The sequence below is a fragment of the Chionomys nivalis genome, chromosome 5 (assembly GCF_950005125.1).
Source record: "Chionomys nivalis chromosome 5, mChiNiv1.1, whole genome shotgun sequence".
Taxonomy (NCBI): Eukaryota; Metazoa; Chordata; class Mammalia; order Rodentia; family Cricetidae; genus Chionomys; species Chionomys nivalis.
The window spans coordinates 46,451,333-46,472,080 of NC_080090.1; the positions used below are offsets into that span (position 1 = coordinate 46,451,333).

The window sequence follows — 20,748 nt, forward strand, 5'->3', positions numbered from 1 at the left end:
AGACCAGCAGACATTCAAGCCAGCCAGATTGCTAGCCCTCAGAATCATGAGTTATATATGCACAATGTGGCTTCAAGATATTACATTTTAAGAGGGTTTGTTCTGCGGTGAAGGTTAGCTGATATCATCATATCCAAGAGAGACTATCGAGGAAGAGAAAAATCAGAGGGGTGGTAACAAAGTAAACTGAATAACTCAAGGAAGTATTAGTCTATTTAGTAGATAAAACTTACTAAATGCAGCAAGTCAATAACTTACTATATAGCAAAAGCACACCGTTTGGTGGCCCAAATGTTAGTGCTTTCCAAAAAGGTGCATTCATTCGTAACTAGGATGAGAACGAGCCAAATGAGAGAATTATTATCCACAAGAAGTAGTTTGGAAGATGCCATCATTGTGAATTACTACAAGCAACAGCATCAGTTAGTGGCAGGTAATCAGTATCTTGTCTCCTGCCATCAGCCAGGGTGGAAGAATCAGCCAAGAGTAAGGGACTACCAACATACTGATGCCACTGACTCACAGTGGAAAATTCAATGCGCTCATCATAAGGTTTGGATTCTGTGGCTCTGTGCAAGTCTTCAGAGAGGTTCTTTCCCCTTCATGAGCACCAAACATCAGCACTTGCTCTGCTAAGACTTCCATTACGAACTGCGACTGCCTAATTGTGGTTTTAGTCGGGTTCTTTCAACACGTTCCTATTTTCCGAAGAAGTCAGTTGGTTAGATCTAACACTTAAAGGTCTCTCCCATCCTATCTTGTCTTAATTTATTTTAGCAGCTGCAAGAAGTACAACACGCTCATTAAAATGAACCGTCTGTGTGTCTCAGTGCCAGGCTTACCGGCGAGACAAATGTCCCGGAAAGGTCCCTGGAGTGGGGGGGAAGCAATGGCCTGATAAAACCTTAAAAATGAAAAGATAACCAAACTTAAAAGAATAGTCCTGCCAGTGGGGGAAAACATAGCCAACTGCAATTGAAAACGACCATTGAGGACTCAGTTTATTCAAAGGGTCCATGGTGGAGATAACTCTTTCCTTGGGAGACGGAGAGCAAGAGGGCTCAGAACATGCAGTGGCCTCACATAGCTTCTAGAGCCCTCAAGGTCTTCTGGAGAAGGAACTTTCAAGTGGAAGGTGACTGTTGTCTTGAGGAAACAAGCAGCCCAGAGTGGCCAGCAACTGTTCCTTGGGAGATGTGATTTAGCATGTGGTTCCCTGGTAAAGCCATGCGTAGTTCAAATAATAAAAACCCAGAGACAGAGACTGGGGTTCAAGCAGAAGATCAGAAAAGCAAAGCAGCCAGGCACCTCCACCTCAGACCAACGAGGATCTATCCTGCCTCCACAAATCCTGAGCTCCTGACTCTTCCTGTCTTCTATTCCTGTCTAGTGCTGGGATTAAAGGTGTGTGCCACCACCACCCAGCCTCAATGGCTAACTAATGTGGCTGCTGGGATTAACGGTGTGTGTCACCACTGCCTGGCCTGTAATTGCTGACTGGTGTGGCTAGCTTTGCCCTCTAATCTTTAAATCAGCTTTATTTATTAAAACATAAATGAAATATTACTATAGGCATGAGTTTCCCTAGATCCATCAACTCAGAAAAGTCAAAGGCCCTTTTGTTAGTGCCTTTGTGTTCTTTATTGGAATAGAATGAACTAGGCATTCCTGAACGATTTGAAGACAGGAACTTCAATACAATTCAGATGGAGGAAGCTGGGCTCAAGCTGAGCCCATAGGGTCCTATAGGTTGTCTAGAAGACAGAGCAAACAGAAAGGTCATGATGTATGATTATCCCAGCTCGAGTCTCTTTCCAGACAGTCTGCAGAACACCGAAAGGATTCCCGATGGCCTGTGGCTAAGGTGTCTACCATCACTTGCCTTTGTATCATTGAGCAAGTTACTACACAGGCTTTCTTAGTCTCGCCTCTGTGAAACGATAGGGTTATTGCCAACCTCTCAGAACTATTGGGGAATTCATTGGTTAAATGTGTTTAACATATCCCACCCTATGCTTTGATCAAGGAAATTAGTTCCTCAAAGAAATCGTAATTTCTTTCTCTCGTATCTCATTTCTTTATATTTCTGAATAATTCTACCAAATTACTTACATTTCACGTGCCAAGGTCTGAGGAGACTTCAAGGGACCAGCACAACAGTATTGTCTAGTAGGAAGTGTAAATTCCAAGTGATTGCCATTTATCCATCTAGCAAACATTTATTAAACATTTCCTCTATGGAAAACACCATGATGAGATGAAATTATTGATGCTGGAAATTAAGAAGACCCACATACACAACCATATTCATAGACAAAACAGAAAAGAAAAAAGGGATTTAAGGACGTCTTAGTTTTCTGCTTTTAATACAACTTGCATGGATAAGCATACAATTCAGTAACTGAGATCCGGTCACTGTGCTTTCTGAGCTTTCTATAACTATTTGGCATATGGGGATATAAACAGGATTATCTCCCTCCCTCCCTCCCTCCCTCCCTCCCTCCCTCCCTCCCTCCCTCCCTCCCTCCCTTCTGTCCTTCCTTCTTCTTCAAGTAACAACCTAAATACTTTACTGATAGAATTCACTGGAATGTCACTTCATTTTAATCCAGTGTAACAAGATCATTCCTAAATTCAAAATAGAAAGCATTCAATAAGACTTTATTTGGAGTGAATGCTTTAAAAGTCTATTTGTGCGTGTGTGCACGTGTGCAAGTGTGTGTGTGTGTGTGTGCGTGTGTATGTGTGTGTTGAGATAGGTTTTCTCTGTGTAACAGTTCTAGCTGTCCTGGAACTCATTCTGTAGACCAGGCTGACCTCAAACTCACTGAGATTCACATGCCTCCGCCTTCTGAGAGCTGTGATTAAAGGTGTGTGCTACCACCGCCTGGCAAAGGTCCGTTGTTAAATTTAGATAAAGAAGCCATGTGTGATTGTATATGCCTCTTGGAAGGCGAACACTATTGGATCGCTACATGTGCAAGGCCAGCTAGGATTATATAGTAAGATGTCGTCTTTATAAAACAAAGAGAAACAACAACAACAAAAATACTGTAACAATCTATAATCTAACAAGTCATTTTTAATACATCAAATTGCCTTGAAACTGATGCTGGATATATCATTGGTATCCTTTACCATTATAGTACATAATCTGTCTGTATCCTCATCTTATCCCAGGCAATAGTAATGGGTTAAATTCAAAATGACCTCAGCACATTCCCACAATGCAAGGCAGTTAACGCACATAGGCATTCACCATCCAGCAGTTCTTATTATTCTCCCTCAGGGGAGGGATTTTATAAATCGTCACCAAGTAGGTGGAGGTCCAGGGTCACATTACTATAAAAAGAGAGGGCCTGGCCTACATCCCCCTGTTATTGTTCACTGACCCAGAATCTCCAGTCAACTGAACATGACCCTTTTTGGTGGAAAACTCAATAAACAAGTAACCTAATTCACCTATGGAGTTATTGCTGGTATCACATATGAAAGTGTCCAGCACTGGGTGTCATGAGCCTGTAATTATCACAAACTCTGTGGGAAGGTGGAAGACATAGTGCAGATGGTCAAAAGCTTTGAGTCAATTCCATGTTTGGAGTAGGCTGACACCTCGTCTATGAGGAAACAGAGAGAATCTCTAAACATTAACACAGTTAAAATTAGTGATTCCGCTACGTGATGTGATGTGTGTATGTGCGCATGTGTGTGCACAAGCATGCAACTGTGCAGGCTATATACACACGGGTGGTGGTTGGATGTCAATGCCAGATGTTTTTGTTATTGCTTTCCGCATTGTTTTGGCTATGGAGTCTCACACTGAACCACGGGCTTGCCATCTCACCTGGACTATCTGGCCAGCAAGTTCCCAGGATTCCCTTGTCTGCAAAGCATCATTACTATAGCACTGGGTTACAGTTGTGTCTCTGAGCCTGGGTTCTAGAAATTTAAAATCGGGTCTTCAGCAGGCATGTTATTCACTGAGCTAGCCCTTCAGCTTCTGCACGTTTATTTTTGCTGTAGAGTTCCAATAATAAATCTGTTTATTTATTCATTTATTTTAAACATTTTAGTTTTTTGAACATTTATTTATGTATTTTATGTATATGGACACTTTGTCTGCATGTATGTCTGCACACCAGAAGAAGACATTGGATCCCATGATAGATGGCTGTAAGCTGTCATGTGACTTCTGGGACTCACACTCTGGACCTTTGGAAGAGCAGTCAGTCTCTTAATTGCTGAGCCATCTCTCCAGTCCAGCGTGAAATGTATTGTTTGAATCAACTTACAGAAATAATGACTTAAAAGAACAGTCTATGCCCGTCCCTGGCTTATATTTCCCTAGAGTGGTTATCATCAGCAACTGTTTCCATGTCTCTGTTTCTCGCTCTGGTTCCATGTGTCTCTGAGTCACACACAGATCCCAGAACTTGCGAAGCAGTGCCCTGCACTTGGTGGAAACTCCCAGAAATATTTGCAGATGAGTAGATGAAAGAATAAGGGGGCAAGACCTCTGGGTTAAATTTAAACATCGCTTCAGAAGCATTCAAAGTGGGTTTGTCTTTATGTTTGATTTGTAATTTCGCAGTTGTCATGAAAATAAAGATAAAGAGAGTCATGACTGAAATTTCATTCTGATTGATAATTAATAGTCTACTCTGACTTATTTAAAGTGCCCTGTTATACCTATCTACTGACACCATCAGAAATGTCGCAAAAGCCCCTTCTTCCTCTCATCTCTGTCCTCATTTCACCGATGTAAAGAGTGAGATTCAACAAGGCGAATGTCTCAAAAGTTGCACAGCTAGTGACTAACGGAGCAGGATTGGATCCCCAAGCTTCAACGGAGTGAGATTGGATCCCCAAGCTTCATTGGGGCACAAGTTCCACGTGGCCACTCTTTCCCAGGGGAGACTAATTCAACTTTAAATGTAACTGATGTGGAACTTAAATGTAACAATGTCAATATTGTGGAAGCAATCTCATTTCTTTATGACAGACAACCACTGGCCCTAAAGACACACCCAGACCACAAGCTAACAGAAGGGCAGAAATCTCACATAACAGCACTTTTGCAGATTACTGGTGTGGGTGGATGACTCAGTGGTTAAGATTTAACTGACTGCTCATGCAGAGACCCAGGTTTGGTTTCCAGCACCTATGTGGTGTGGGTCACAAGAAGCTGTAACTTCAGTTACAGAGAACACAATGCCTTTTTCTCGTTTCTGAGGGCTCGACAGACAGGCAGTGTGCCTAACATACATAAAAGAAAAACAGACACATAAACAAAAATAAGTCAGTCTTAAAAACAACAACAACAACGAGTGGTGATTGGCTCAACTGCAGGCTGGTGCAACCCTTGCTATCCATCCTTGTAGCAAGGATTGTCTTTTCAAAGTCTCTTCAATAATGTTCATTTTACCTTTAGCATTCTCCTCCAACTTCAGCTTATGAATATCAGCTACCAAGGGTGTACATATTCCTACCATAATGTTCTGTAATTCCTGCCAAAATGCCCTTATTCTTTGGAGAGTTCCTTTCAGACTGTACCTTAGATTGACAACGTATTATTGCACTCTTGATTTGGAGAGATTCTCTATTTTCTTCAGTTGTCAGTTTTTCTTTAGAGTCTGAAAACATGCTCATACCATAACGTTGGCATTTGCTGCCATTCTCGGGAGTCTATTTTTATTCTAAATATCACTTTTTAATAAACTCCCTGGGTAATTCTGATGTGGGCATTCCACAGCCCACACTGTAAGAAACTGAGTCCACAGGAAATGAGAGGCTGAGCTTCTACAGGACCTTCCTCCCAACATTCCCAGATCTTTCTGGAAGAGGTCCACCCACCCTGTTTGTGAAGAGAGCTGTCATCCTAGCTGGAACCACAGAGCACAGTCAACTGGGCAAGTGGAAGGAATGAGCAGCCAGGGTCACAAACCAACTGAAGCTGGAAGCTTAAGCCACACCCCCTTTCGAGGTCTGAACTTGGAGATTACTTATGCATAGGTTCTGATCTCAGGTACAGAGTGGAACTGGAGAGCCAGCATTTATCATTTATTTCTTCTTTTTAATCTGTCTCTGTCTCTCTGTCCATGTCTGTCTCTCTCTGTTTTTCTCTCTCTCTCTCTATGTGTGTGTGTGATGCATCTATGTCATGACATACATGTAGAGGTCACAGGACAAACCTATGTGTTGATTCTGACCTTCAACTTTGAGATGAAGTCTCCTACTGCTTCCAGCAGGACAGCTAGACCTTGAGCTTCTGGGGATTTGCCTATCTCTATCTCCCAAAATGACTGGGGTTACCGTAGCAAGCACTATGGTACCCTACGCAGCATAGAATTCAAGGATCCAAACTCGGGTCCTCACGTTTGGGCCGTAGGTGCTTGGCCCAGTGAGCTACCTCCCCAGCATGGAAGCCTGCCTTTGTGGCAGTCTGCGGTGAAGACCACAACGCTCGCTGCTAGGCAGCTCTCTGAGGTGCAGAAACAGGACTGGAGCTGCTGCTTAAGGATGCTAACAGCTTAAACATCACCACTCACACCCAGTCCCCACAAAGTTCTTTTTGACCTCGAAAAGGAGTCAGTGTCCAGAGAGTTTGCTGAGAGATTGGCTCCTGGAAACCATACAGAAGCTGCACCCAGGAAAACTCAAGAATATGACTGCCTAAACAAGACCCTCCCCAAATGAGGAAATAAATAGACATGCTAAAGTGGAGGATGAAGCCTCCTGGGCTCCTCCCTAGACAAAGGGCTACAGACAGTTGTTGACAGAGTGAGAACTCTTTTCCCCAGGGATGAATCCCCTAACTGGCATTCATTTGGCACCATTGAAAACACATACATACAAACAAGACGAAATAGATTTAGCAGGTTGCAGGTTACACATGTGTATTTATGACTTTATACATCCATGTATAACAAAAATAATTAAAGGAAAAGAGGCCATGAATTGGAGAGAGAGTGGGAAGAGGACATGGGAGGAGCTGGAAGGAGGAGAGAGAGGGATTAATGTAACTATATTTTCATTTTTAAAAACTGCAAATAATAAAGTAGTCATTGGCAACTTTCCTCAGCCATGCATTGGATGTTCCTCTTCCTCCTCCCCCTCTTACCAAGGGCAGGGACAGAACATGGAGTGCTTTCATGGTATTCATAGTGGGAAAGAGTTCAGCACTGGGGTCAAATACAGCTAAGGTACAGCTCACAGCCGTCACTTGCATGCTGTGTGCAAGTGGCTAAGCATCCACATGCCTTTAATAATAAGAGTGCTCCATTTCCTGCTGTCTGGAAGATGCAAGTCCTGCAAGCAGAGAGTGCAGCGCCCATGAGCAATGAACGCTGTGTAGACATCAGCCATGTGAACTTGGTGTTTGGTCCTGTTGGGTCATCCCTCATTTCTGCAGTCCTGGATCTCCTAAAGGAGTCTATGCCCTTCGTATTTGATGTTCTCTAATCCTTTCCCCCTTAAACTCTTTTGCAGAACTGTTATGGGGATTAAATAAATTAACAAGCATAAACACTTGGAGCCTCGCCTGTCATATAATTAGTACCCAAGATGGCTTAGCTCTTATATTTAAAACTTAACTGTAATAATAATTAAATAGCTTTTGAAGAATTTTTAAATGTGCCCGCCAACAGCCCTCAGACTGCAAATCTTGTGATGCTGTGGACTGTACCAGTTTCAGTTACGCCCAAGCCTAAACCTCTTAGTGCAGTGCCTGGCACATAGTTGCCTCTCCTAAGAGAAAGGGGGAGACGTGAGGGGGAGAACGAATCAAAATGCATTCTTACCTTCCTGAAGGGATCTTCAGAAACAAAGCTCTGAGAGATGCTCTTTGGGTTTAGGGGCAACAAGGATGGGAGATGAAAGGACCTTAGTGAAGGAACTGGGCTGGGGAGGTCAGGAAGGGCGCCATTCAAAACCAGAGGACGGGGAGTCTGCAGTTAGGAGTCAGGGAGGAGGGAGCAGAGGGAAGCACCCTGGGAAAAGGCTGCCAGAAAATAATAGCCTTCAAAACCTATGAGCTAACTGATTTTTCCAATCAAATGTGTCAAGGGATGCTTCGGTAAATAAAATCGAGAAAGGAGAAACCTTTGAATTTCCGGCAGCAAGGGCTAATGAGCAACCCGGGGAAGGAAGCCATCAGGGTTTTCCCTGAACTTCTCTCCCGTGTGGAGACAATCATGAGCACGAATTCTGAGAAGCAGCTGGGCCGTGTGGTGACAGGAGAGGGTTAAAGTCTCACACCATTAGCAGGCAATGGACTGAGGTCCAAGGTTATATCAGTCTTCTCCACAATTATAAAGGCAGCGGCTTGAGCTGAGACTGGAGGAGGTGAAAGGGAGATGGAAGATTCGGGGGTATTCTGTGCGAGAAGCAGATCTGTAGGCAATGGCTTTATCCACATCACATTTGTTTGTGTTACAGTTGCTCTTCAGTAATGGTGTTCTGCCTTGAAATCTGTAATATAGGATCAGTCTCCCCTGAGAAAGAGTGACCCCACAGAGCATTCCCAGGCTACTTTAGACCCATCAAGTAACTACAGTCCTTTTCCTGGAAGATGGGGAAACTATTTTCTTGTACACTCACTGAAGACACTGAGTGAAAACTGATAGCAAAATGGATTTAGAGAGAAGGAAACAATGGTATTGTCTGGGTCCACACAATCACTAGAGGTTCCCACATTCTCTTCACAAATCTGTACAGGAAATTCATTACTCCCAAGTCACGGAGGAAGAAACCAACCGGGGCCCAAACACATCACCTATGGCCAGGCATACTCTGTCGTCAGGAATCTGATTTATTTCCTCTCGATCCAGTTTCAGTGCTCTGAGACAATTTGCAGGAAGAAGACAGGTTTCCCAGAACCATGTCGGGATAATTCACTTAACGCTTTTTATCTTGGAAAATGTGACAAGGGGCCCAGAGGCTACCCATGAACAACTCAACAAAAAACCAGCACTAGGGGCTTGGCTGCCATGCAGCACTCACTCTGGGAAAGACCTGCTTCTTTCTGGGCTTGGAGCAGGTAAAGGTGTCACTGCAAACCACGCCTGCCTTCGATGTGTTTCTATGTCTACTCTTCTGCCAGATTTTATCCCGGAGCGCCCTACCCCTGTCTCCCTTCACAGGCTGAGGTTTTGTGAAGTCAGTGCCTAAAGAGAAGGTTAGGAGCAGTCAACTAAAAGTTAGAGACCTTGGTAAGGCCCCTATGTTGCAGAATGTTTGTTTAACTATACAAAGATAGTTATGTAAAAATGTGTGACTGTTTTACATTGCCTGCCTAAGGGACCTGATTGGTCAAATAAAAGTTGTCCATCCAAACGCAAGAGAGGAGGCATAGGCAAGACTCCCCGACAGGGAGAGTAAGTAGGAGGAGGAGTTTAGGTTGGAAGAAAAGACAAAAGAAAAGGAGACAGCAGGAAGACACCCAGAGCCAGCCGTCGGACAAAGGAAGTGGACAAGTAGGACATACAGAATAAAAGAAAGGTTAAAAAGAAAAAAGCCCTGAGGCAAAACATAGATGAATAGAAACAGTTTAAATTCAAAAAACTAGTGAGACAAGCCTAAGCTAAGGGTGAGCATTCATAATTAATACAAAGTCTCTGTGTCTTTATTTGGGAGCTGGTTGATGACCCAAAGAAAATTCCAACTACACCCCTAGACACCTGCCTAGAATTCCCAGCACACATCTCTTTTAATCTGATCTTCTCATTTTCTGAGAATTTCATACAATGTATTTTGGTCATATTTTTCCCTTTCCTCTTTCTAACTCCCTCCACATCCACTCTGCACCTCCTCACCCCCTCCTAACTTCATGCCCTCTCAATTTGTTTTTAAATTACATACCAAGTCTAATTTGTATTCCCCATATACCTATGGATATAGGGCCACCCACTAGAGTTTGGTCGGCCTATTAAGGGGTATACTCTTAAAGAAAACTGCCCCTCCCTTCTCTCCCTTCCCCAGCAGCCATCTAGCTCCTTGGCTAGGCATGAGGCTCATGATCCCCTCCCCTGCTTCATGAGGGAATGTTGATTGGCTGGAGCTCATGCTGGTAGCCACGTTGCTGTTAATTCAAGAGTACAACAACCCTCTCTATCCCAAAACCACCTCTTCTCTCTAGTCCTCCCCGACTTCTGGCTCCTTCCATCTTCCTGCTCCCTTTCCCACAATGGTCTTTCAAGCCTTGAGACAGGATATATGTAATATAGATGACCCCCATTTGTAGCTGAGCATTCCACAGACACTTATTTGTACACGACTTTCTACATTAACAAGTACATACATCTCTGGCATGCAGCAAATCCATGAATTCACTGTCCGCCATTTGAAACATATCTGATCCTATTGGGCTACAAGGACAGGGATCTCTGCTCTGCCGGTGTCTTTCTTTTGAAGTGAATTCACAGTAGAGCCTTGGGAAAATCACTCCCCTCTTTGGGCTTTTGTTTTCTGTCTTAAAGAAATAAAGTTTTAGAGTTTTAGGGGCATGAAATTGAGACTATGATCTGTTTCCTTCCAGGATCCCCACAAGAGTTGGCCTCAAGTCAAGACCATGCCCCAAACCCATTCTACAGCACAGACCACCGACGCCTCTGTGGTTTCTACAATGTTACTCTATCCTCGGATACGGTAGAGAGGACCATCTGAAACCACCCAGTTAATGGTGCTGAGACAGGAGGCCAACGCCTTTAGACATCCATCACCCTTGCCTCCATCATTCCTTGGTAAACAACCTTTACTACTTAAAACATCCTCAAAGAGAAAAAGTAAACATTTACATTTTCAAGAACTGTATAAGTTGTTTGATTTTTATAAGAAATATTGTAATTGTAGGATAAATCAATGTGAATTTCAGTTCTACTTCCTTTCAGTTGCAAGGATTTAGACACATAGCCACCTAAGCATCTGCCATGTATTCGCTAAAAGAGATAGATTTTCATGTTGCTTCATTTGTTGATAGAATTTAATGAGCTAAGATAAGCTACCTAGGGTGGTCAAGTTTTACACAGAGACAAAAGGTAGTAATTGGAAGAAGCCTACAGATGCTCCACTGCACAGAAGTAAAGGGTGGTGACAGGGAGAAGCTTACAGATGCTCCACTGCACAGAAGTAAAGGGTTGTGACAGGGAGAAGCTTACAGCTGCTCCACTGCACAGAAGGGTGGTGAAAGGGAGAAGCTTACAGATGCTCTACTGGCCTCAGCCAGACTGTACCAAGCCAAATGAGGTAAATTCCCAGCTAAGAATCCTAAAAAATGAAAAGAAGAAATGGCACAGAAGAATCAGTCAAAGCTGACCATAATTAGCAAGTTTCTTTCATTGGTTCTCAATCCAGACAGGGACAATTTGGCAAAGCCTTCTGGTAATTTGGGTTGTCTTAGCTGAGGGTGGAGGTTGCTACTGACATCTAGTGGTAGAGCCCACGAACGCTACTAACTATTCCACAAAGGGATTTCTCAGCAACCAACAACCTGGGGAATGTGCTAACAGTGCTGGGACTGCATAATCTTGGATTATTAGAAGTTCCTCAAATTCAGAGATGGGGTCATCTTGTTTATTGCCCTGCATTAGCATCTGGAAGTGTGCTCAGCGCAAAGAGCCCTCCCCCCACCCACCCACCATACACATTTGTTGAAGGCAAACAAGGACATGAACACCTAGCAGAGACAGATAAAGCAAGTCGTTAGTCCTGGATGTCAGGGACCATCTTAGGTGCTATGGGCCCCTTTGCAGTTTGTTTCCTATCTTCTTTTCTGTCCTATCAAAATTTCTCCTTTCTTTTCTCTCCCGAGCACTGGGCAGAGGGGTAGGGGGAGAACCCCTGTGAGGTTGCCTAAGAGTAGCAAACAGCCCTGAGAAGACCTAAGCACTGTGGAGCCTCAGCCTGTTTCCCCTTCTAACCACTTCACTCAGCAGACGGTCAACACTCCAGCAAATAAGGGGAGCTCTTGCTCCCTCCTTAAGCATGAACAGATAAGCCCAATAGCACACATTCCCTGCTGACGACTTTCTGGACCAGCTCAATTGTACTGTCAGAAGACTTATTCTGGGATGTGAACTAGAAAGTAGGCTTAGGTGAGGAGTGGACCATAAAGACACTTAGTCCTGAAAAAAGAGGTCTTATATCTGTTTGCTGACCCCTGTATCTCCGCAGCTCTCACAGTACCCAGGGCATGGCAGGCACACTTAAATATCTGCTAAATAAAAGGGCAACCTGGTGGCCAATATTCAATTTTTTCCTTAAATTTGATCAATTCTTTAAAAGCCTATATTTTGCCATCTTTTCGACGGACCATGAGACATGACTATATAAGTATGGTGGCCAATATAACACTCCTCAGTGAACGCTCTTTCTCCTGGGCTGGAAACTAGGTTTCTAGGAACTGGAATAGAATGTGTTTGGAGATACCTCAACCCCAATGGGTGGAAGTTATTCTAAGATGATCACGGTAAAGCATACTATGAAGTTCTGCAGATTGCTAACAGATTAGTGTCTCCACTTGAACTCACCCCCCTCTCTCTCTTTTAAATATAAATATTTAAAGGTACATGCTCATGATCAAGAACCTCTTTTTTTAAAGCATCCTTCTTGTGCTAACTTCAGGCTCCAAGCTTGAAGTGATTCTAGTAAATACCTAACAAGACCCCTGCTCTATGTGGACACTAGCTTACAGTGAGCTCTCCAACACACTTGTCATTATACCAGCCATTTTCTTTATATTTAATGGGTTCTTTTTAAGCACTCAATGATCAATATATTTAAAGACACACATCCATATCTAAATTAAGCAGAAATAAGCAAAGTGTGGATTGGGCAGGATTTCTAATACTGTTTATCTGGGACCTAGTGATCTCTCTGAAGAAGGAAGACTGGAAAATGGTTTCCTTTATAAAACTGTTTCCAAGATTGGTTTGAAGGGATGGCACACATTTGATTCGCCCTGAGGCTGAACACAACATATTTTCTTAGAGCAAAAGTCTATGTTTGGTGGCTCTCGGTACATTTAGAACTCTCATAAGTACTCATCAAAACAAAAAGCAAAATGATCCAGGTTTCTTTATTGGTGCTGGCTCTAATACCACACTTGCTGATTAAACCACCAAATTATGTCTTATTCAAAAACAGGAGAAAAGTGAATTCAGAATTATGTTATTGTTTCTGCCAAAAAGAAGAAAATGACTGTTAGTTTAGAAGCATTTCACTGGGCACTGCAGTTTGAGCTTTTAGCCACCTAACTGTCTATGAAAGTGTTAGTTCTAAACTACTGCTCATTAGTCAGCAAATCACACACACACACACACACACACATACATACACACACACAAACCCTCAATGTTGCGACCAGGCCTTCAAAGATTCACTCCGGAAGCCACCAATGTGCTGTGTTTGTTCTCTCATTTGCTTATGTTATTTGGGGTTTTGGTAAAATACAGTAAAGACGTCCTGAGGTAGACTTAACATTCTAGCCACATTCTCATCACTCAGAATCCTCCCGGGTGGAATAGAAGACAGCACAGTGTTTCCCAGATTTACCATGAGCACTGTGCCCTGCTTCCACCCTGCTGCTTGAGGGGAAATTTCAAACATATCGATTCCGTGTTAGTCAAAAATTTCCCCTGGAAGACTTGTCTGAGTAGTACTGGCTTGGATGGATTTCAAATGGGGAGCTCAGTACCTGGGTGCAAAGAAACATGTTAAGAACCCAGGGCTTCAACTCTGCCGCACTGCTCAGCTCCCTTAGCGGCAGTTGGGTTCATTTTTAATTACCTGGCTGGTAGAGAAGCAATATTATAACTGAAGCACCATGTAAGCCCTTTCTAGTTAGCCAAAGAACAGGAAGAAAATCACGGGGGCGGCTGAAGTGAAGGTGAGCATTCTATAAAGTTTTCCCAAGTGAAGCAAAACAATTGGAATTGCCTTTTGCACTTTGCATCCACGACACGCTGGGCGCCTTGAGATACTGATGTTTCTAAGTTATTTTGCATCTTTATTTGGAACCCTTTGTTCACAGACTGAAAGTCAAGGGACAGATTTGTCTTGCTCACTTAGAGGGATACCTTAATTTAGCCACATCTGCATCCTGTCTCTCCCCAGGCTGGCTTCCTTTTGCTACATCCACATCTTGGGAGCTGCACAAACCGAGTGGTTCTTAGGCACATAATTAGCCTGGAGTTACAAAAGCACAGTGTGAGAAAAGGGAGGTTACCTATTGTCAAAAGAAGGAAAAATACCAGTGGAAGTGCGGCGTGGTATTTGTCAAGCTCCTGCACACCACTCTGAGGCAGGAGACTGCCAGCGGTTCCACCGACAACGTGGAGCCCTGACTGAGGACGGATGTGCCACTCACTCCTCATCAGCTTTATCGCGTCATCTCATCAAGTTACACACTCTCTCTTTCTCCATTTTCTTTTCTGCAAAGTGGAGCAATGAGATTAGCCTCCTCAGAGTGGCTCCAGGAGACTGCACAAAGACTATGAGTTGAGGGATCTCAGCCAAGTGCAGACGTATCGTGGATTTACCAGTTGGACACAATCACCACCTCTGCCTCCTTCACTTTGCTAAAAAGAATAGATGATTTCATTGTGGGAAAAATTCAAAGCCACTTCATTATTTTTGTCCAACACTGCATTGAGCTTTTCATTCCTTAAAAAAATTATTTTTTTTTTTTTAAAACTGACTTTTCTGAACGTTGCATTCTGGACTTGTCAGAGGGATACAATTAAAGACCATGCAGACTTATCCCAACTCAATGTAATGGTCAAAGACCCTGTCTTCTTGATGTAACAAAGATTCAATGGGCCTCCCTAGGGCTCTGTGTCTGGAACCCCAACTCGGCCATGATTGGCATGTGAAGGAGAAGACAGACACTTGTGGGCCACCATTCCCTCCAACTCCACTGTGGAGTAGCTTCATATGCTGACAATTCTGTTTACAGCTCATGACTTTACATTCAACCTGTGACGGCTGACCCTGAAGGAGCATCATCCAAGGATGTGAAGTGGATCTGGTAAATGTGAGCTGGCGAAAAGAGAAGATGGGGCCTGCCCACCACTGACGCTTCCATTCAGCTCAAGGACAAAAGCCATACTTATTTTTTTTTTCCAACAGACTACCTGCGAAGGCGTGCTTAGCTTCTATAGGATGAGTGACATCTGCGTTTGTTATTAAAGACACATCCACAAGAACTAGGATCAGGCAATATAAATAGACAGGTGGGTTTGGGGGAATTTATTTTGAAGCTAGATCAAGCAACATTCAGACTGATTATCAAAGTGAGCAACCCCACTTCAGCATGCCAACAGCAGGTGCATTGCAGGGTGCCCGAACAGTGGTGCCTGAAAGTCAGCGCATTCCTAGACAGCCGTTACTATTTCCTTAGTACATCTGAGACCTGTCATAGTCTCAAAAATGGTTATTCAAAAAGCACATATGCCTGGGAATTCTAGAGAAGTATGGAATTTCCAACTTTACTTTCAAAACCTCTAAGAATCGCCAGGCTTTAGCTCCTGATATAAAGGTACCCTTACCTTTTGTTATGAATACATTCCCTAGTTCATTTACCATGAAAAAAGACTACATAGATTTGCTGACTGTATGACAAAAATAAAAAGGGATTAAGGCATGTTGCATTCATTAGCATGATTAGTTAATTGTCTTATCATCCCTATGGACTACAATGGCACTAACAGATGAATTAGCTGAGGAATTCAGACCATCCTCTGCCCTCAGTGACCAGGTGATGCATCTAGAATTCATGACTCTGACAGATGTGACCAGACATACATTCTGTATCAGTGTGGATCAAATAAGAACAACTTTTCTCCTGGTTAGCTGGAGTTATAGCCACATCAGAGACAAGGCTGGGCCTCTGGCAGATGGTGGCACAAATACACAACGCAAAGAAAGTCAGACAAGAAACAATGGCTACTTGAAGCCTAGCTTTTTATGCAAGGCAAGGGGTTTACTTTAGCAATATGAACACTTTAAAAAAAAGAGAGAGAGAAATTCAGGTCTTTTAAAGAATACCTCAGAATCGAAAAGAAACCCCATTCCTTCATTATACTCTGGTATAAGCCCTGAGGAGATTGACACATAATATTTGGTAGCTATTTAAGGAATTGAAGGCATTCGCACTATAATGCTGATGAAGAAACTTTAATTAAAATGGTAAGCAGGTCGCAGCACAATGAATATACTTAGAACATTAAACACTCTTAAAGTGGCTGATATAGAATGACATTATATTTTTATAAAGCCCAATATAACTTTGCTTAAATAGTTTCCTTACTGTGTTAAGAGAAACCCAGGAAACCGGTATATGCTTAACAGCTAATGTGAGAATTATATATACCACATAACCCAGACTCTTTCGCTTCAACATATGCATAAAAGAAAACAAAGTTAAGGGGAGGGAAGATATCATCACTGGATATTTCTAAAGAATCACATTAGGAAATAAAAGTATACAGCCCAAATGTACTTACACACGACAGAGAAAGAGAGAGAGGCAAATCAATAGAGAGATGAACTTACCGGAGCAAATATCACCATACACATTTACAAAAGAATTGATAGTCCAACTTCCCTCTCCTGAAAAAAGATAGAGGTTGTCTCATACTAAAAATGAGGCTTCTCTTTCCACAGCACCAGCTCTTGCCCCTCTCTTTATGAAGCAAAGGAGGAGGACAAGAAATCAATGCAGAGGCAAAGGGAGATGCTATACCAATCAGAGAGCAGCTTCTGCCTCCTTGCAGAGGGCTGGGAAAACAGTCACATTAGGAGACAGTGACAGCCCACAGCTGAGTACAGCAACCTGATACTCCCCTGGATGCGAAGCTGCCTGCTTTGTGGGGAGGTGGTTACCTCGGTGTCGTACCTCCCACACTTGCCTCTCTGCTCACAACCAACTGCAAGTGCAGGGCCGCTTTTCACAAGCATGCTGCATCAGGAGCAGAGGCACCAGCTCCCTCTTACTCAGAGAGACCCCTCCTCTCGCGGGCACAGTACTTAAAATCAAACTGGGAGCTGAACACAAGCCAGGATTTTGCATGTTGAGGGTACGGGGAAGCAGTGTTTCATTAAATCCTCAGGCTTAGATCTGCAGATGAAGCAAATGTATGTTTGTTTTAAAAGAAATTGCTCTCGTTTTTATGGAAATGCATGGGTGTTATGTATGATACCCATTTGAGAAATTCATGAACTGTCCATAAATAATCATTAAGATGATCGCACTGGAAGATGGGCTTTGCAGGCTCTGGAAACTAGAGGAGGAACAAATTACAACTTGGTGCTCATCCATCATGGTAGTATTAATGAAGATCTGCAAAACTCACAAAATTAAAAAGCTTGCAGTACCCACATTTCTTTTTTTCCTTTACAGAAAGAAATGGCACTGACTTCCCCAAGGGGCAGCAATCTCACCACCTGGAGGGTATGTGTTCCGGGAGGCTGGACTAGAGTTCACGGAGGGGCTGTTGCAGGTTGCAGGCCCCCCTCATTCGGGTGTCCTGAGGATATTTTATCACCCGCTAAGGATAATGATGCCGATGATCTATACTGGAACTCCTAGGGTTTGGAATCCTGCGTGCCAGTGCCCTCTCTGTCCTGAATGAGCGCCCTGCTCAGCAAAGGGATGGCGTTCAGTTGGCGCTCGTGTCTACTCAGGACAGGGACAGTGTTTAGTTGCCACTTCTGCTTCATCTTTGCCTTTTGCTCAGGTACTGACGCCCCCATCAGAAACTCAAATCGGCTGCCATGTGTTTAACTTATGGTCGGCAATCCAGAATCTGCACCGTGTCTTCTATATCTCTCTTTCTGCTTCTGTCTGTCTGTCTGTCTCTCTCCTTTTCTCCTCCAGACACATGCACACACACCACAGGAACCATCCTCATCATTTCTCTTTCAAGCTTATCTTTTTTTTTTTCTGTTTGGAAGGGGATGTGTGGGTCCAGCAAAGAATGCCCCCAAAATGTGATCAAGAGTGAAGTATCCTAGACTCCTGCGCTGGTTCTTATTTCATTGGCTGTGTGACCGGGGGAGCCTCTTAAGCTCTCTGAAACTGAGTTTTCCCTCTGTAAAACTGGTACACTAACACTTTACAGTTCTTGGCAGGGAGGTGTAGAAAGGCATGAAAGATAGACAAGACAGTGTTTACCTCAAATCCAAATATGTGCTCAGGAACGCCAGTTTGATGTCTCCTCCTCACTTGATCTTGCTCCATTTGTTTTTTCCCAGCAGTACTGAGGATAGAACCTTGGGCCTCGGGCATTTGGGGCAAGTGTGCTAACACCTAACACCAGTTTCAGCCTCAGCTTGAAATCTTGTTCCAAATGCATAGGCAAGCCTTCAGGGTATGTAAAACTCTTCAAACTGGATAGATTGCATGGTTCTTTGAAATTATCATAGGATCCCATCCCTTAACACTCTCTCTCTCTCTCTCTCTCTCTGACAGTCACTAGCATATGCTTATTGAAAAGTTATCATATGATAATGGGAGAAATTAATTGGGTAAAGCCAGTGAAACGGTTGATTTTCACCTAGCCTTTAAGTAAGCACTCAATGAGTATTTTCAGAATTAATGAATTCAGAAATCATGGAAGGAATGACACCTCATGCTGTGAAGGCCCCTACTCTGTCCAGTGGAGAAAGGTTAAGGGGTGATTTGTCAGCCATGAATCCACGTAGAAACCCATCCTTCACAGTTCCACAATTCTTCAGAACGGACAGTGAGTACCACTCACCAGCTTTGAAGATGAAGAGACTCATTTCAAGTTATAAGACATCTTCTACATGATAACCATGGGCATTCTTGACTCTGCTCCAGGTGGTCTGCTAAGTGGTGTTTTCATGAATCATTTTATATGGGTCTCGGGGAATTAAAAAGTTATTGTTATTCCAATTGATGGAGGAAGATGCAGAGACCCAGAGAATTGTGCGGCTTGTCCGCAAGTACATGATCAATAGTTAGTAAAGTTGTGTTGGAAGACAAGGCCGATACAATTGCCCAGCTGTCAAAACATCCACTGCATCCGTCCCACAAGGGTTCTTAACTCATTACTTATTCAGCGTGGGACATGACTAATCACTAACCCACGTGAGAAGATGTGCTCCCTGTGAGACTTGGGAACATGATTTAGCAAGGTGGTACATGGTTCCTTCTTGTTTCTGTTAGTGGCATGCTGTATGATCCTGGGTATGTCCCTGTATTGGTTTGTGTTTTCATTTTTCCCATATTTAGATTTAAGAATTTCTCCACAAAGACTTTTTGGGTCAGCTGAGCCTAGATAAGATGTGAGAGATGACAGGTAAAGGGTGATCTTCTGACCAGGTGAGCCTTCCCTGCCCCAACAATTGCTCCAGACAAAGCTTATGCTCTGCGCCCTGCCTGCCCATCACCATCACCTCATACTACAGCGGATTCTCAGTAGCTCTTCCCAATTCCACAGAGTCCTGTAAATGCAGAAGTTGCCCATCATCAGGCCTGTGCAGTGTAAAGCAGACCGACCCCTTGCATGAAATGATACTTCAATCATCGTCCAGTAGGCTTAAAGGAAAATCCACGCTGTTTATTCTGCACACAAAACCTTGAGGATCTGGCTCCATCTACTGTTTTCTTTCTCCTTCATCTCTCCTCCCCAGTCTGGCCTCTTTCCTGCCTAAAACCCGGGCTGCTGAGAAACTGTGCCTGCTCTCAGTTCCTTCGCCTCTCAGCCCTTAGTTTACCTTTTGCTCTTCAGGTCTCCCATTGACAACTAAGTAAAAAGGAATCTTTCTCCTCTCTGTTCAGATCTCCCCTGTGCATTATCCCATGTTTTGCTGTGTTTGTGTAGTATGGCTTCTTGCTCTCTCTCCTTACCCTCTCCCTCCCTTCCTCTTACTTATTTCCTTGTCTTTTACCAAAGAGACAACTGTCCATAGAAGCAGAAAAAAAAAAAAAACCTCTCTCTCTGCTTCCTCCTATTTGTGTGTGTGTGTGCATGTGTGTTCCATCTGTGTATGTGTGTGTACATGTGTAATGTTCATGAGTAGGTCACGACAAGAGAACCTTCAGCATCATTCTTCAGAAGCTGTCTACCTGACTTCTTTGATACAGGGACTCTCAATGGCCTGGAGTTTGCCTACTAGTTTACCATGGGTGGTCACCAAGCCCCAAGAATCCTGCTGTCTCTGTCTTCCCAGCAATGGGTTTACAAGTGTGCACCTCCAAGCCCAGCATTTTCACACGTGTTCTGGAGTTTGAACATAGATCATGTTTGTAAGACAAACAGCTTACCCACGGAGCTACTTCCCTAGACAAGGAAGCCTTTAAAAATGATTTTTTTTTTCAGTATTAGAGCACCTGGAATGTAGTAGACGGTGAGCAGGGGTTTGGTGGGTAAGTAAATGACTCATCAATGAATCAATACCAGAAAAGGCAGGACTGGGTGAGGGTATAATTTGTTAAGGTAACTAAGCCTCAAGCACAAAACAGGTAAACAAAGCAGTTGCTTCATTCATATTAATGAACTCAGACTGCCTTCCTTTCCATGGTATATTCTGGAAGGGCTGCAGACATCAGTGTCTTTATGTGTAAGAGGTGGCCATGTCAAGACGGTAGACTCCCCTCTGTGAACTGTACAGACATGTTGTTTCTTAGATGCCTGGCTCAGGGTTCAGTTCCCCTAGGCTGGCATAGATGCCTAGGTCCCTTGGGATTCTTGTCTATACCTGGGTCTCTAAAAAGCAACTAGTCCT

General features: G+C 43.4%; 1 protein-coding gene across 2 annotated transcripts in view; it reads right to left on the reverse strand.

The window, feature by feature from the left end:
* Synpr (synaptoporin) overlaps positions 1–20,748 on the reverse strand; it is a 312,355-nt gene that overhangs the window by 147,995 nt on the left and 143,612 nt on the right. The window contains exon 1 of one of the 2 annotated variants that reach the window (XM_057770141.1): positions 16,549–16,804. The exons of the other annotated variant lie outside the window; for it this stretch is intronic. Within the exon in view, the coding sequence (XP_057626124.1) occupies positions 16,549–16,572 (24 nt within the window). The 5' untranslated portion in view covers positions 16,573–16,804. Of the gene's footprint in view, positions 1–16,548; positions 16,805–20,748 lie in introns of those variants that run through there. 2 annotated transcript variants of the gene reach the window in all.